This window comes from Mya arenaria, chromosome 6 (assembly GCF_026914265.1).
Source record: "Mya arenaria isolate MELC-2E11 chromosome 6, ASM2691426v1".
NCBI classification, from domain to species: Eukaryota; Metazoa; Mollusca; class Bivalvia; order Myida; family Myidae; genus Mya; species Mya arenaria.
Window position 1 is genome coordinate 81,876,575 of NC_069127.1, and position 19,509 is coordinate 81,896,083.

At 34.0% G+C, this 19,509-nt stretch overlaps 1 protein-coding gene across 1 annotated transcript in view; it reads left to right on the top strand.

Annotated features, from left to right (window-relative positions):
- LOC128237500 (ras-related protein R-Ras2-like) overlaps window positions 1-17,984 on the top strand; it is a 30,160-nt gene extending 12,176 nt beyond the window's left edge. Inside the window, exons 3-6 of the mRNA XM_052953085.1 lie at window positions 1,738-1,840; window positions 3,806-3,914; window positions 6,975-7,093; window positions 10,796-17,984. Coding sequence (XP_052809045.1) covers window positions 1,738-1,840; window positions 3,806-3,914; window positions 6,975-7,093; window positions 10,796-10,868 — 404 coding nt within the window. The 3' untranslated portion in view covers window positions 10,869-17,984. The remainder of the gene's footprint in view (window positions 1-1,737; window positions 1,841-3,805; window positions 3,915-6,974; window positions 7,094-10,795) is intronic.
- The last annotated feature ends 1,525 nt before the right edge of the window (window positions 17,985-19,509 follow it).

A 19,509-nucleotide genomic window follows, 5' to 3' on the forward strand; every position in this document is an offset into this window, starting at 1 on the left:
CTTGCTGTTACTTGGCAAATATGATAAAACAATTAATCAGAAAAACAGACAGACTATTATATGAACGATTATTGTCCAAATCATTCGGAATGCCCCTTTAATTTGGGTTCTTGGACAAAAACGTATGAAGGTTTTAAGGAAAGAAATGAAGAACACCCGGGAACCTCATTTTCTTGTTTGGTGTTTTATTACATAGGCATGCTGTGGCCTGTGGAAAGTTGCCGGCAATTGTAATTTTCTTCTTTCACATATTTCAACCTCGACTATTTGAAGAATCGAAAAATAATTTTTGCACAGTGATTCAGATTATGTAAATAGTCAAATTGTTCTTTAAATAGTTCTTATGAGAAAATTAGGAATGGAAACAAGTACCCAAATACACTATCGATCGTTAGAGTACCCAAATACTAATTCACTACTCAAGTATTCGAAAAAGAAATGTCAGAGAAGTCAGCAAATACATGATATACAGAAGATGTACAGACTATGTAACGGTACTGGTGCGTTGCCAACAAGACAATGTATGGTCCCTCTTATCCCCTCTATGTACACAATGGACCAATTGACCCAAACAAATTAAATAACAGTAGTTGTGAGAGTATACAAACTGTAAACAAAGGGCCCTAATTTGCAATTAGCACTGATGCCAATTAGCGAAGTTTTGATAGCAGTACATCTCCTACACAATTATATTGTTTACCAATTAGAGGGTTTTCACCAAACAATGGACGCTGATGAGCAAATTAGTAACGAGCATTGATTCGTAAATGGGCGTATTTTTGCATCATCACAATTGATTGGTGGATATCTTAAATGAGGAATTATAAGTATTAATGAGGTAAAATACAATATTACAGTATGAAGAACTGTCATTCTGAAATAATATTTTGTAGAGTAAATAACTAAACATATATGCAATTAATTATGCGGCCCGCATAGTCCGCAGCGTGGAATTACAGTGGTCGATATTAGCTATAGGCCGCAAGCCCTGCACTGGTAAAATGTCTTCCTGGCTTGCTCGAATTCTAAATTTTATATAGCAGGCTTGTTAAAAAAATTGATGCCAAGCAATAGTATAAGAATTCGGGCTTGTTCATCCAAAAGTATAATTTTGATGACTGGAATTACATGTACTTCAAACGAGAAGCAGGCAGCAAGTTGTGTAAATGTACGCTGTTTGGTGTTGAGTTAGCATGAGTACTCGATCGGAAGATTGTCTGAGTACTCTTGTAGTACCAATTTTACTAGTCGTTCCCATCTCTATAGGGATGATATTAAAAAACCTTGACAATGTCGGACACTGCTTCTGATCATTAAAGTATATTATTTATAACAAAGCTTGTTAGTGTTGATGTATGGCTCTGTTAAAAGCTTTGGTTATAAGGTAGTTTTTCATTGACAAAAGCTAGGTTGCCTCGATATAAAAATTTCAGAACTTTATTGTCTATACTTGGTGCAATAGGCTCAACTTTGTGAATGCTTATACAAATCCAGATTTTTACTATTTTACTCTCAGATTTAGATTTTTATATATACTTTTACATCCATTACCCACTGGAAATTATTATTGAAAATGCATTGGAGCATTTTCAACGCATAACAAAATGTTATGGCTCCAATGAATGCCCACCATGTTTTTGTTATATGTTATTTAAATATGTTATATTTATTATTTTAAAATAAAAGTAAAATTATGAATTAAGACATAAATTCAGGTATATTATCTGTGTGTTTCAGTCCTCGATACAGCTGGCCAAGAGGAGTTCAGTGCTATGAGAGAACAGTACATGAGGTCTGGTATGGGATTTCTCCTGGTGTACTCCGTCACAGACAGGAGCAGGTAACATAACGTGTCAAAAACAGCAATGACAATAGCGAATCTTTTTCAAAAAACAGATGGGCTACAGTGATTTTTTTATATAATTTACTGCCTTCTAAAGGCTGTTTCCCCTTGTGAAAAACTGTCCATTTTCCCAAATTTTTTATAATTTTATCCCAATTGATAAATGCAAATGTCATTCATGATTAAAAAAGCAATGAATTTCTTGAAATATAAACAAAATCTTGACAAGACTTACTCTTTCACAGCATACCGGGGGTAATGTATGCATAAAAAGAGTTAAAACATGTATATTTGCCATTATATTAGCTATTTTGGCCTGATTTTGTATTTTTCCCAAAGTCAACTTTTTTCCCAATTTGCAAGGTACAGGCAGTAAAAATAATTCCCCAAAAATTCACTGGGCTAAAAAATAGTTGACTCCGGTAAATATAATAAAAATTAGGTTAATCACTACTACCCATCACGATGATATTACAAATGTGTGTACATACCAAGTATCAGAGTGATATAAATTTATATAACCATACATGCCATATCCCCCGGTGGGGGGAAAAATCCCCCGGAATTCCGCCAATCCCCTAGTCCCCCGCCGGGGGATCCATATCCCCTGGAATTTACAATTATTTTTTTTTAATTTTTTTTAAACTTGCTAAAGGTTCACAGTGGAAAGCATCCATAATATTATGAGTGTGAAATTCCATGAAGGACCATGATGACTTAGTCCAAAAATTCTTGTAATGAGAGTGTTTGTCTGTATTTATTCTTATATTATTAATGTTGATATTGCGCAAAATTTCGCCGTGTAAAAATCCCCTGGTGTAATATCAAAATCCCCTGGAATTCAGACCAAAATCCCCTGGGAAGCCTCTCAGAAATATGACATATATGTATAACTGTCGCATAATATTTCGAGTGCATGTCTTCATAGTGTGTATTTATTATCATTAACAGGTTTCAGTCTTTGCCTTAATTTTTTTCAGCAATTGTCTTTTTGGGCAAGTAATTTAAGAAACCACTTGCCCAAAAATAGTTTTACTTGCCCAAAATATCCAATTCATGCATAAATATACGAAAGCCAATATTTCAATATAATAATAACGTCCAATCAGGATTTGTGAATTGTTGCTGAAGAAATTATCATGAAAACAGAGAGATCTAAATTTCGGAAAAATGCACTTGCCCATTCGGGCAACTACCTAGGAATTTTAACTTGTCCGAAACAGTATTTACTTGTCCCGGGCTTCGGACAACCCAGTTACGATGAAGACTGAGGTTTTAAAGCCTAATATGTCCTCAAATGATATATAAAAAAAATGATGTCAAAAGTGTGGATATCTTTTACAAATATCTATTTCACATGCAGTCTAATGTTTCCATTTTAGTTATAGATTTTATCAGAAATACAATATCCATTTTCAACCTCATCCTCAATCAACATCATTAAACACTCTCCTCCTGTTTGAATGGTTTTCGAGTGTTGAAATTATGGCATTTTAATAGCTCATCCATATGGCATATCAAATTAATCTTCCATAAAATTCTATAAAAATATGGGTTTTTGTTTTTTTCCTGCATAATAAATAAAGGTACAATAAACCTTCTACTGATTACAGATTTTTTTAATCATGGCCTTTAATTGTTTGTATATCATTTTGTAACTTGTTATAATTATTTTTCAATATTCCTTACATAGATTTATTGCTTTTGATTATCATTTTAATCTGAAATGAGTTAAAAAATAGTGATTTGTTTATTGGTGTTAATTCTATCTTTCAGGAGTAAATACTATTTAAGTTATAGAATTGCATTAAACAATCTTTGAATAAACTCTGCAACAAGCTTTTAAAAAAAAAGATCCAAAGAGTATGAAGCTGGCAAGATACTTACTGTTAGTATTTATCAACACAACACTACTTTCATGATTTTATTTACTTAAATATTTCATAATAGTTTTTTTTTTAGTTTTGACGAGATCTACAAATTCCACAAGCAGATATTGCGTGTGAAGGACCGGGAGGAGTTTCCCATGATTCTCGTCGGCAACAAATCTGACCTCGATCACCAAAGACAGGTAACCTCACTTTCTTATGGACAACTTTCAAGTTATATTGGCAATTTCTGCAATATGTTAGCCATTTAAAAAAACTCAGAACAATGTACACAAGTTGTAAAGTAACAAATACAAAATGCTCTTGACTATTACATAATGCACAAAACAAAATATTCTATGAAGTATTTCATAAATGATTACATTTAGCAACTAGATCAATGCTGATTGAACGTCTTACATAGCATTGTAAATATATTTAGACAGATATCTTACAAAATTATTTCCTTTTGATAAAATCATTTACATAAATGTATCAAAATATTCAATGATCTCAAATTATGATATTGTAGATTATAATTGCTAATAAACGGAAACTGTATATCTATGTAAATCATTAATTGTTAATGTAGTTTTCTGACAGTGAATATTATTACAAACCTTTATTTCTTTGTTTCTCGTTGAGAGTCAAGGTATCGTCATAGCAGTGGTGTTGATAATTGTACGTTGTACATGAAGTCCTGGAAAGGCAATCAGGTGCACTTACATGTAGTGCATTTCAAGATCAAGTTGGGGATTCATTCCCCCCCCCCCCCCCCCCCCCCCTCTGAAAATCTATCAAAGTTAGACAATGTAAACCACATGGACAAGCCCAGTTGCCTTACATTGAACCAAGATCCAAACATACACCAAACAAGAGACGTACAATGCTAAAGACAAAAAACATTAAACAATATATTGTCATTGGTAAATGTAGGGTTACCTGCCATGGCAAGAACTCACAGAACGTTGCAAAAAGTTTTGAAGTTGACGGTGTTGGAACTTATTCCACCTATAAGATTTCGTAATAGTAATGGCTGTTCGTTTACCCACCCAAACATGTTGAAATCCCGTGCTTCCAGATTCTGTAAATCTCCAGACTAGCCACGCCTCTGCACATGTGCAGTAGTACAAAATAATGAAAGGTTTAAAACAGTTGTATTACCAGGTTAAAGAAATAATAAACAATTCATGGTGATTTACCGAAATCAATATACAGCAATTTTGAAAAATATTGCCATCCAATTGGACAAAAAATGTAATTTTAAACATTAAAAAGCGGTATTTTCCTCCTACATTATGGACCTGACTGTGTATGTCAGAGATTCCTTACATGAATTAAACTGTTGACAACAGAATAGAACTTAAAAAACACAATGATTTTTTCATTTGATTTTCCTCTTATCATGTGAAATCATGTTTAACCCATTAAAAGCAAAACTGAGCTTTATAATTTCATACATGGTAGGGTTTTGCTCTGTAATTTTATATATTTTAAAAAGAATCCATAAAGAAAAGTGACTGCTTGTCATATGAAATACTGTTTTTTGTCGTATTATGTTTTCTTATTTATATGTCAAAACCATATATAAGTCTAGATGTTTATACATGTTTTATTACAAATTACACATACATTTCTAAAGATTGCAGAATTATGCACAAGCCAAATAATAATAATATAATTTGATAAATGGGATATTTTGATCCCAAACTTGAATTTTTAGCTCAACTATTCGAAGAATAGGTGGGCTATACTACTCGCCCCAGCGTCGGCGTCCAGTTAAAGTTTTAGGGCAAGTTGGGATTTACACTTATAAGTCCAATACCCTACATTCAATTGACTTAATACTTCACGCAGTTGTTCAGGGCCATCACATGATGATAACTCCATATTATTCTTTACACATATTATGGCCCCTGATTGATTATGGAACTAAGGTTAAAGTTTTAGGGCAACTTGGAATATTTATTAATAACTTCTATAGCCTTTGTTCAATTGACTTAATACTTCACACAGTTGTTCAGGACCATCACACAATGAGGTTACATAACTCCATATTATCCTAAATACAAGTTATGGCCCCTGATTGACTTAGGTTAAAGTTCTAGGGCAGGTTAAAGTTTTAGGGCAAGTTGGGATTTTCACTTAATACTCCAATACCATTCATTCAATTGACTTAATACTTCACACAGATGTTCAGAGCCATCACATAATGAGGTTAGATAACTCCATATTATCTTTTATACAAATTATGGCCCCTGATTGACTATGGAACTTAGGTTAAAGTTTTAGGGCAGGTTGGGATATTGTTTAATAACTTCTATACCCTTCATTCAATTGACTTAATACTTCACACAATTGTTCAGGACCATCACCCAATGAGGTTACATAACTCCATATCCTTAGTACAAGTTATGGCCCCTGATTGTCGTAGGTTAAAGTTTTAGGCAAGTAAAAGTTAAGGGCAAGTTGGGATTTTAATAAAAAAAACTTCTATACCGTTCATTAAATGCACTTGATAAAATTCAAAATTCTTTACGACCATCTTACAACAAGAAACATAACTCCGTTTTAAGCCTAAATACAAATTATGGCCCTTGAATTTTTTATTTTTTTTTAAATTTCCTTTGAAAGGCATATTTGTATATTCTTAACCACATTTTCATAATGGGAAATCAAGTTATTTGAATGACTTGCGTCATTGTTTGGGCAGGCTGGTGGGAGGGCAGCATCAAAGTCACCTTATGTATGGAATAATTTTAGTTAGGTTTGACATAAAGAGACCAAACTTGGTATTATTACATCGTTATTGTATTCTAAGGCAAAGCGGCATAGTCGAGCGCGCTGTCTTACGACGGCTCTTGTTTAATATTTTCTTGCTATAAATATCAGTCATGTAGCATTCTCTGTACTTCGAAAGCAACAGAGACAAAGAATTGGATTCTAAGTAAATGCATTTGACTTATTTATCAAAAAGATATTAACACAAAAATTAAATTGTCATGAGTTTCACAATAATAATAATAATCTATTTTAGTAAATTTTATTCCAAGCCTGTTTGTATAAAAAAAATAGCCGATAATTTAACTTTATATACATTTGATAAAATGACTTGCCCTTATCCAATCAGAGCGCAAAATTGAAATTAACAATGACGTCATCACATCCTTGTGGGTTAAACAATATAATCATCAAGTTAAACAAATGACTAGGTGAATGTAAATATTTCATTGTAAACTAAATTTCTCTGTTTCCATGTTCAGATTAAACTTGAGGAGGGACAGGAGCTAGCCCATCAATTGTCTATCAGCCACATAGAGGCCAGTGCCAAAATGAGGATGAATGTTGACCAGGCCTTCTATGATCTAGTCAGGAAAGTCAGGTAATTACACCTTAACATGCTAACTTTTCGAAGTTAACGCTGTTTATCCACGTACAAGCAATAAGCCAACACACTAGCAGTATAGTTTCCATTTCTAGACCATATCAATTTGTCAACACTATCACTAATCTGACCGTGTGTAGGCTTATTGCTTGTACGTGGAAAAGTGGCGTTAGCTTTGAAAAGTTAGAAGTTATTGTCTTGCATTCCGCTTAGTTATGCCATCATTATATTTATTTGTGTGGGCACAATAAGGCTTGTCATCAGCCTTCATACAAAAATCACAGTGATAATAACATATTAGAAAATCTTACGAAAACTGTAAAACTTTGTTAATCATAGGAAGGTTTTATTAAAAAATAAGCAGGATTGACTTTGTTTATGAAAAACTTACTTAAATCACATAGACAGTAAGATATTGAATTGCCCTTGAGTGACACAACAATGAGAAACAGATTACAGGTACTAGTTCACTGCTGTGAGGGACAGTATGTCGCTTTTTCTATAAAGGATTGTCTTTATCACAACAAGTTTAATGCATTTAAGCGACTTAGCTTTTTTGTTAGCTGTTTGAAGCCAAGTGTCTTAAATTCAAATGGCAGACTTGTGTGCATCCCCATGGCTCAGATCAATGATAAATATGGTTCTGATCAACGGACCATATGGCTCAGATCAACGGACCATATGGCTCAGATCAACGGACTATATGGCTCAGATCAACGGACCATATGGCTCAGATCAACGGACCAAATGGCTCAAATCAATGGACCAAATGGCTCAGATCAATGGACCATAATTTATGGCTCAGATCAATGGACCAAATGGCTCAGATCAATGGATCAAATGGCTCAGATCAATGGACCATAATTTATGGCTCAGATCAATGGACCAAATGGCTCAGATCAATGGACCATATGGCTCAGATCAATTGACCAAATGGCTCAGATTTATGGACCATATGGCTTAGATCAATGGACCATATGGCTCAGATCAATGGACCAAATGGCTCAGATTTATGGACCATATGGCTCAGATCAATGGACCATATGGCTCATATCAATGGACCATATGGCTCAGATCAATGGACCAAATGGCTCAGATTTATGGACCATATGGCTCAGATCAATGGACCATATGGCTTAGATCAACGGACCAAATGGCTCAGATTTATGGACCATATGGCTCAGATCAATGGACCATATGGCTCAGATCAATGGACCATATGGCTCAGATCAATGGACCAAATGGCTCAGATTTATGGACCATATGGCTCAGATCAATGGACCATATGGCTCAGATCAATGGACCAAATGGCTCAGATTTATGGACCATATGGCTCAGATCAATGGACCATATGGCTCAGATCAATGGACCAAATGGCGCAGATCAATGGACCAAATGGCTCATATCAATGGACCAAATGGCGCAGATCAATGGACCATATGGCTCATATCAATGGACCAAATGGCGCAGATCAATGGACCATATGGCTTAGATCAATGGACCATATGGCTCAGATCAATGGACTATATGGCTCAGATCAATGGACCATATGGCTCAGATCAATGGACCATATGGCTTAGATCAACGGACCAAATGGCTCAGATTTATGGACCATATGGCTCAGATCAATGGACCATATGGCTCAGATCAATGGACCATATGGCTCAGATCAATGGACCAAATGGCTCAGATTTATGGACCATATGGCTCAGATCAATGGACCATATGGCTCAGATCAATGGACCAAATGGCTCAGATTTATGGACCATATGGCTCAGATCAATGGACCAAATGGCTCAGATCAATGGACCAAATGGCTCAGATCAATGGACCAAATGGCTCAGATCAATGGACCAAATGGCTCAGATCAATGGACCAAATGGCTCAGATCAATGGACCATATGGCTCAGATCAATGGACCAAATGGCTCAGATCAATGGACCAAATGGCTCAGATCAATGGACCAAATGGCTCAGATCAATGGACCATATGGCTCAGATCAATGGACCATATGGCTCAGATCAATGGACCATATGGCTCAGATTTATGGACCATATGGCTTAGATCAATGGACCATATGGCTCAGATCAATGGACCATATGGCTCAGATTTATGGACCATATGGCTCAGATTTATGGACCATATGGCTCAGATCAACGGACCATATGGCTCAGATCAATGGACCAAATGGCTCAGATTTATGGACCATATGGCTTAGATCAATGGACCATATGGCTCAGATCAATGGACCATATGGCTCAGATCAATGGACCAAATGGCTCAGATCAATTGACCAAATGGCTCAGATCAATTGACCAAATGGCTCAGATCAATGGACCATATGGCTCAGATCAATGGACCATATGGCTCAGATCAACGGACCATATGGCGCAGATCAACGGACCAAATGGCTCAGATCAACGGACCATATGGCGCAGATCAACGGACCAAATGGCTCAGATTTATGGACCATATGGCTTAGATCAATGGACCAAATGGCTCAGATCAATTGACCAAATGGCTCAGATCAATTGACCAAATGGCTCAGATTTATGGACCATATGGCTTAGATCAATGGACCATATGGCTCAGATCAATTGACCAAATGGCTCAGATCAATTGACCAAATGGCTCAGATCAATGGACCAAATGGCTCAGATCAATGGACCAAATGGCTCAGATCAATGGACCAAATGGCTCAGATCAATTGACCAAATGGCTCAGATTTATGGACCATATGGCTTAGATCAATGGACCATATGGCTCAGATCAATGGACCATATGGCTCAGATCAATGGACTATATGGCTCATATCAACGGACCAAATGGCTCAGATCAATGGACCAAATGGCTCAGATCAACGGACTATATGGCTCAGATCAATGGACCATATGGCTCAGATCAACGGACCATATGACTCAGATCAATGGACCATATGGCTCAGATCAATGGACCATATGGCTCAGATTAACGGACCATATGGCTCAGATCAAACGGACTATATGGCTCAGATCAACGGACCATATGGCTCAGATCAATGGACTATATGGCTCATATCAACGGACCAAATGGCTCAGATCAATGGACCAAATGGCTCAGATCAACGGACTATATGGCTCAGATCAATGGACCATATGGCTCAGATCAACGGACCATATGGCTCAGATCAATGGACCATATGGCTCAGATCAACGGACCAAATGGCTCAGATCAATGGACCAAATGGCTCAGATCAATGGACCATATGGCTCAGATCAATGGACCATATGGCTCAGATCAATGGACCATATGGCGCAGATCAACGGACCATATGACTCAGATTAACGGACCAAATGGCTCAGATCAACGGACCAAATGGCTCAGATCAACGGACCAAATGGCTCAGATCAATGGACCAAATGGCTCAGATCAATGGACCAAATGGCTCAGATTTATGGACCATATGGCTCAGATCAATGGACCATATGGCTCAGATCAACAGACCAAATGGCTCAGATCAACGGACCAAATGGCTCAGATCAATGGACCATATGACTCAGATCAACGGACCAAATGGCTCAGATCAATGGACCAAATGGCTCAGATTTACAGACCATACATCCAATATTTACACTCTTTTTCATGTCACCTTTACTTATAAACATACATGTTTAATCTTGAATGAAAAAATAAACCCAATGGTCATTTTTATAATTTCAGACAATTTGAGTACAATGAAGGTCCCCCAGTAAAAGTGAAGACGAAATCCAAGTCCCGATGTGCTATATTATAACAGTAACAAGGAACTGTGTTAAATTAAAGACAATTATAAAATGTCATTGAAGTGCCAGTATATTTATATGTGCTAAAACAAGGTCCTTTAGGTTACAATGGTTCACCAGGATAACATATTTCCTATGTGCTGAACTTTGGATATAAGGCATTTGAAGTGCATGGTCAAAGGCTAAAGCTATTGAACATTGACTATTCAGCTAGGGATGACTTTAAAAATCATATATCTGCTGAAATATTATCCTCTTATACCTGTATTTCTCTTTTAACTGAATCTTTTAACTGAATCATTTTTTACTTTCTTCAATTACGTTTAGTTTAAGCGAGTACCATATTTCTTTTAAGGGTAATCTATAATATTAGTCCAAATGTTATCAAGAAGAAAAAATACTGATAGTTTGTTAAATGTATTTTATTTCATATAATATCAATTCAACAAGCCCTTTTAACAAATCTTTGTAATAACAGGGATGTTTTAGCTCAGGATAAATCTTAATATCAGAATTGAGAGCTGTCAATTTCACATTTGCATTAAACATCTATATAGTAAGAATTTAAATTTTTAAAAATGATCATAAAATACTAAGGAAACAATTCAACAAGGGTCAAAGCCCTTTGGCCCTGCTTGAGGCCTCTAACTTCATTTTAGGTTTAGAATTTTCAGTTCAATCTGCTATCAGTCCTGAGAAAGCATGTTGAAGTCCGAGCAAGAATAAAGAATGTATTTGCTCAAGGAAAAAAGTTATCCTGGTTTATTATTTTCCGATGGGACAATTGTTTAGAGGCTTATTGTATTTGAATGAGCAGCGAAAAGTGCTAGAGTTTTCACAGATCAATGCCCTGGAACTGCAGAGAAAAGCTGTGGAAACAATGCTGTCAAACTGGAAACAGAAATTTAGCTCTGTATCAGAGGAAGATGTCCAGACAAAAGACGATCCCAGAAAGGCAAGGCTATTGCCTCTAGGAAATGAAATATGATGACTCAAGCTCATTTGTGTATGGGAGAAGTTAATTTAGAAACTTCTATGTGTATTATACTTAAGTAAGCGCAATCAATACTTGGCTAATTGTTCAAAACTTTGTTAAATCTAAAAATGGAGTTAAAGACATCGTTGTTAACTTTTTAACGTGAACTGATGGACATGATGATGGACTCACATACCCAGATATAAACAAGTTCAGCTGAAAGAGTTGTCTTAAATATCGTAAGAAATACAGCAGATCCACATATGTATATCCAACAAATTTTCCAGAGCAGTAAAATGATTTGAAAGTTGGCAACAATGACGCCAACACCACTTTAACTTTAACAAAGTTCTGACACAAACGGCTCATTGTTTGTATAGGCAGAAGATGTTGCCTGAAACTACTGAATATGTCAGCTCCTTGTAATGTTTCTGACCGTAAAGTTCTGTTGTACACAATTTATATCACTACTTTGAATGTGTAAATGCATTGTATTTTGTTTTACTATAGCTTTTTATGTTGTTATTTATACAATCATTGCTATTAACTAACAAAAATTAAGGGTTTTATTTAACGGATACATGACATTTGCTATAGAGTATTTGCACTGTATTTACGATAGTCTTTATATGAATTGAAATTGCTCACTTTTAGTTTTGTTTGTTATTCAGAAATATTTCATAATTATGTATATGACAAAATCTGTTTTGAGATGCCTTTTACTGATAATTACAAATTATATGTTTAATTAGGAACAAATTTGACACTGTTGTAGTTAAACATTATTCTGATGAATTTGAACTCATTGTTGCCGATCAAGAAGGCGAGGAATCTGAGAGCAGTGACCCCAAATAAGATTTATAAAATTACAAAACCAGCTATTTGATATGTATGATATGTGCTTTGGTAAGAGTGATTATTATCGTTAGTATATTGAAGAACAATATACCCTTTATATGTTAAACACAGTCATCTGGACAAGGTATATAATATTGATCTCAATTCAGGTCTACATTTCTTTCCTGGTAGACTGAAAAAGATTTAATATTGTTAAATTTTCATAAAAATTTAAGTGTTTAAACAAGCATACATATTATTTTTGTTTTACGTTTATTAGTATTTAGCTCTACAATTGAATAATAAGCGCACAATAGGTCAAAACATGACTGGATAGATTGTACTCCATTTACTATAGATTTCCGATGTTTACAGAGATTAATCAGTGAATTATTAACAATGTCTAGCTGTGAAGATATCATTTTGATTGCTGTTTTGAAATGTAAAACTCTTCTTTCAAATGAAGACATCAGCAGGAACAGGGCTTGGATATAATTTCAATGATGTTTATTTCATTACATTCAAATTAATACAAGTGTGCACATTTTTCTAAAAATATATATATTTCATTTTATATCCTTTTATATCCTTTTAAGTATATAATGAAACAAAAAAGAAGTGTTTGTTTCTGTGTAAAATCACAATGAATTGCACCTCGTGGAACACCAAAATAAACATTTGATAAAATATAGCTTTTGGTGCTCACTCAGTGAAATATATTGTGATCTTACACTGAAACAAACAAATCCCCCCTGTTTGTTTATTGATCTAGTTAAATAATGTGTTCAATTATGCATATACAGTCAAACCCCCTTTTCTTCAAACTCCAAGGGACTGGCGAAAATACCTTGAGCCTCATGGAGTTCTAGCAAAGCGGGAATGCTTACATTTAGTATAAAGAAATTGGTCCTTTTGATCAGGTTCGAGCCAATGAGGAAATAGAGCCAAGTGAGTTTGAGGAAAGGAGGTTCGACTGTATATGAAGACTAAATAATACTCGTATCAATGTAAGCAATAACGCATGACTAGCCTGTAGCATAGGCAGCATGAAGTGTGTTGATTCTTAACATTAAGTGTTTAAACTTTTTAATAATAATTTTTAGCTTATCTTTTTTCAAAGTTGAAAGTCGCGGTATTGTTATAGCCTTGGTGACTTCAGAGGCGTGCTAAACCTTAAACCTTAGCCATCCCCGATACCATTCAAGATATTCAAATGTCATCATTTAAAGATGTTGCACATGTATTGCAAGGCCCATAACTTCGACTTTGATAATTAAACCAGCTATGCACCTTCTTCAAATTTAAAAAAATAGACGACTTTTGGAATTCACTATTTGGCATCCTTGTTTAACATTCTACTGCTATTCTATTCAGTGTTTTAAAATCATACTGCTTTCCATAGGAAAACAATTAAGGGAATGTCATAGGCTTTTTGTTGTAATTGAAGGCTTGGAAAACCTTGAATCCCATTAACGCGGTGAAAGCCAGTTATATGAAACAACTGTTTGCTATGACATAACACACATACACAAAACAAATACCGTATTACTGTGCCGAAGATACGCTTCAAGCTATGGCCTTTGACGGACGGAGAAAAACAGACATTCCCCTGTACCTGCTTAAAGAGCTCTTGTTCTCATTAACGACTGGTTTAAAACTAACTTATTTATTTTATTTATTGATTATTTCTTCAGTAACCAGACATAACCAGTATTATATTTAATGATATTATAAACTAGACTCTTGCCTCCTTAGTTAGATGTATTTGTTGTCCCACATGTTTCTATGAAATGTTGAGGTCTTTACCTCGCTGTTTAACCGTTGGTTTTTAAAAACAAATTTCAACAATTATTGCATTTTTCCTTGAAAATGATTGATATTTTAACATGAGCATTCTGTTGACATGTATGCAGTAAATTACAAGATAGAGAAATATGAAACCAAAAAACAATTTATGTGACAGAAATATATTCAAATAATTAGGATTGTATCAGATTTCAGCAAATTTATGCTTTAAAGCTTTGATGTTATATCACGTGAAAATAAGACAGTAACATGTATCTTGTTTTTCATGTCAATTTTATTTATACTAATATTCATTTTTTTTTGCATTAAAAATGTAAGATCAAATTATCTTAACCCATATTTAGATGCATGATCAAAGTTATTGCCCTTTCAATAACAAAAAATCTGTTTCATTTTTTTTTTATTTCGTATCTTCTTTATGTTTTTTTTTATCACTAATGTATTGTATTATTTCATGTACACATGTGCTGTCTAAACTGAGTGTGTCTGCAACCATTCCATGATTTAATTTGCGCCTTTTTTGCATCAGATTTTGTTCATTCTATTGAGATGAAATTATGCTTGTTTTCCGAAAGATGCGACTGTTGAGCTTAGATGTACATGTACGTGTATTCGGCTTCTGTGAGTGTTGCAATACTTATATTCGCACTTGATTTTCTGTTCGATAAATTTTGCATTCATTTTGCATTAAAGGGTTGAGTTTTCATGACCTCTGTAGGCTGAGTTTTGCAAGAAAGACCTGGGTCATGCATATGTAAAACATGAATTAAAAAATTCTTCATAATTTTCTTGATAAAAGGGAAAATTATTACAACCTGAATTGTTAATCAAGCAAAAAAGGTAATTATAAAAATTGTTTCTTGTTTGTGTGTTCATACAGTATAACACTCAGCCGCATTTTTGCAAATTTTTAAAGAAACGCTAACGAGCTTTATGAATTTGCAAAATGTAGACGCCGAGCATTTATGCAGTATATGAATGCTTGAAAAGAAAGAATCAATCGTTAATAAAACCATATGAACATAAATTATAGTTACAATAGAATAGTTAACTGTTATCTAAACATTTTACAATTCTTTTGAAATAATCATACAAAATTGGTAGAACATAATACCACAGTAATACGGTAAGTTTCATGCTCGTATACTTTTACCATTACATGAACATCTCAATTTCCGCCATTTTGCTTTTTTCATCAAATATTTAAGCTAGAGTATTACATGACATGCCTTATATGTAACAATAGTTGGACAGGAATCAAGTCCTAGATTTTATTTTGAGTCCTAGATTTTATAATGAGTCCTAGATTTTATAACGAGTCCTAGATTTTATAACGTAATGTCCACGTTTATTCTTTTTTACAATACTATACTTTAGCAATTGAATAGACTGATTAAGAATTTGCATAAATGTTATTTTTTTAATACTTTTGCATATTTTGCAGGACAGCTAATACATTTCATATAGAGTTTTGAATTCTTTGTCCTTGTAGCTTTAACTATTGACAGGTGAAGGACAAGGACAGCTGAAGCCTACATACATGTTAACAATAGTAATTGTTTTATGTTATTTACGCCAGTCAAAGAATGTTGTCTTGGCAAGAAATTGATCTTAAATTTAAGAGAAAATCACAGTCTCAATGCAAGTGTTGCTAGGCAATGAAGGAAAACAATAGGCAGTGACTGCAGCTTTTCTGGATATACCTTCTTTTAATGGAAGGACTAATTTTGAGTCCCTTATGGAAACTGCTATTATTTTTTGAATATGTTAAATGTTTGAGATTGAATGCAAGGGTGAAATCCTGTGAATAGATGCATTTGCGAACCTGCTTTTAGGTTTAATTTCTTAGTGGATCAAAATTTACGGGCCAGTAGATTTCTATACTGGAGTCTACATTTTGTATTACATTATCTAGTCATCGGGTACTGTCATGGGCAGTGAGATGGTCCGCGTACCTTGTCATTTTCATTTAAAATTTGATTATGCAGTAACAAATAAATTCAATCGAAAGGTTGTTGTCTGTTTCTAACACAATAGTAAGTAACATTATTTTTTTACACAATGCCATCCTTATAAAATGTTTGTAATGTTGCCTTTAGTAACATTAATTTTCTACTCATGAAATAAAAAAAATTGTTTCAAACACAACAGTTATTAACATTATTTTTCTTCACAAGGTCATCCTTATAAAATTGTTAGTAGGAAATCAGTAAGTAACATTAATTTTCTACTTGTGGTCATTCTGATAAAATTGTTTCTTAGAAAACAGTTGTGAAAAAATTTTTTTACAAGGTTATCCTGATAAAATTGTTTCTAGGAAATCAGTAAGTAATATTTATTTTCTACTTGTGGTCATTATGATAAAATTGTTTCTAGGAAATCAGTAAGTAATATTTATTTTCTACTTGTGGTCATACTGATAAAATTGTTTCTAATACATCAATTAATAACATTGTTTTTCTACACAAGATCACTAGCTGTTGATGCATTTAAGAACAATTTTGTAAATCCATCACTGAAATAATTCAATAACGTTACTTATGCTTTTTGGCAAAGCAGAACATTTCGGATTAATTATAGAGCTCTAATTTTAACATTTGGTGATGTTTTATCTCTGACACTAGCCTTTTGTTCACATTTCACACTAACATATTTTTAGATGCCTTGGATTCAGACAGACCCAAAACAACATAAATGAGTCTGTTTAATGATACTTTTCCTGATATATAATAATTATATTCTCAAGTTTTTTCAGTAAGTTAACATGATTTTTTAATTGAAATACAATTTTTCAAATGTGTAAATTGTTTTGTTGTTTATCTACAAATCTCTGTATATATATGATAACATAGACTTAAAGGGACTAGACACCAGATGATACCATTGCAAGAAAAAAATAAAATTGTCAAAAACTTAAATAAAATTGATTGAATCTTACTTACTGATGTATAATATTGCCTACGATTCATGTATCTTTCAAAGGTTTTGCATATTTTTCAAATTCGAAATTAAAAACTTACTTTGTCCATGTCAATCCCAGTTAATTAAAAAAAACTCATCGATATATTTATAAGTTCTTATCACGTGACTTTTACATATAAACAATTTTGGGACCATCCGGTGTTTAGTCCCTTTAACCTAATTTTCAACCCATTAGCTGTGTGCAGCGAGGCAAAGATTATATTTTTGAAAGTTAATTTTTGAGTTTGATACATTAAAGTAATCATATTCTTATAAAAAGTACAACACAAATTGTACATTTGATTGATTACAGTATTGTATAATTTCTGCAACTTGGGACAATACAATTGAAAATAATTAAAAAATGCTCACTGTTCTCTGTGGTGTCTCTATTATGTTTGATATTTTTATAGTGATATGATAGCCATGGAGTGCTTCAGTAGAACACCCAGGTCTGCTTTGTGCTATTTTATTCCATTTCCTGTAATATTTAAGTATTGTATTTATTATTTATGACAAGAATAAACACATAATTATGAAATGAAAACCTAGTCATTTTTATATGACCGTTTGAAAAAAGAACATACTAGTACTATGGCATCACCCAAAGAAGCCGTTTAGTTATTTTAACATTAATTGTTCATTCCCCATGACACTTAGCCACAATATTATGGCTAAAATAATTATAATGATAAGTCTAATGACCAACCTTCAGTAACTGTCACTTGGTTGTCCGGTTAGCACAGTAGCATCATTAGTTTGTTCAGTTAGCGCAGAGGTAAGCGCACTCGCTTCTCACCTAGACGACCTGGGTTCGATTCTTGGCCTGGGCGCATGTGAGTTTGGTTTGTGATCACCAGGTTGGACAAGTGGGTTTCCTCCGGGTTCTTCGGTTTCCCCCACAACACAAGACCACACTATTGCGTTACATCGTGCCAAAGTGAGTGATTAATGTTGTAATAACTTGTTTCACAATCATTGTTAAATAAATAAGTTTAAACTACTTGTGACTGTTGAGTTTTAGCATTTTAATAGTCAAAATGTGACAAGAAATGACCACCCATGACTGCTCCCTGCCATTTGTTATCCTATCTTTACCAAACTTTAGTACCATGTTTACAGGCATACTAATGTGGATAAGCTTGATTACCAGCCTGATTGCTTCAGTCACTTTTTTTTCAATATTTGATCAAAATGACCTGTAAATTTCCTCTCTAACTTGACCGTTGCTTTGCCAAACTTGCGAACATTGTTCAGGACTAGCCTCATCTGTTTAGAAACTAAGGATATAATGATGGTCAAGTATTGTACAAGCTTCACTTACTAAGGATAAATTAATGATCAAATACTGTAATCAAAGTACTGTAAGTACTATATGGTCCTGTAGGCAAGATGACACTGTAATTTGGCATGTTAGCTGGAGAGGCAGAATTAAGTGTTCCCATGGTATTGAGAATACTTTTAGAGCTTATAAAATGCCATTTATTTTTTATATCTTCTGGTCTGGAACTCTTGTTTGGCGCCGTAAGATTTTAGATGCGAGTGGAACTAGAAATAGTTTTGAAATAAAAACGGTTTCAGGATAGTAGTTTTGGGATTAGCTTAAGTGTTCGTTGTCACTTCAAGTTATTTTGGACAATTAGAATATTATTTATTTCGAAAAATACTTGTTTGTATGTTGTCTTGAACATTTTTGAATATGGGTTACCTCAGGTTAAATAAAATTGTCACTAAGTCAAATCTTAGGTGTTATCCAATTGTTATGAAACTTTGTCAAAATACTTGTCTACATGTTGTCTTGAACATTTGTGAATATGGGTCACCTCAGGTCAAAAACTAAGTCACTAGGTCAAATTTGAAGAAATATTTTTCCAATTGTTATGAATCTTGTTCCGAAAAGTCGTCTGCATTGTATATTAGGCTATAGTGAATGTGAGTCATATGGGGTAAAATGTGAATTGGTTTCTATTGATCTTCCTGAAATTTGATCAGGTTATTTATTTGAACATTCCTCTGATAAGTATAAATATTGGTCTTTTTGATTAAAAAAATAGGTCACTAGCTCAAATGTT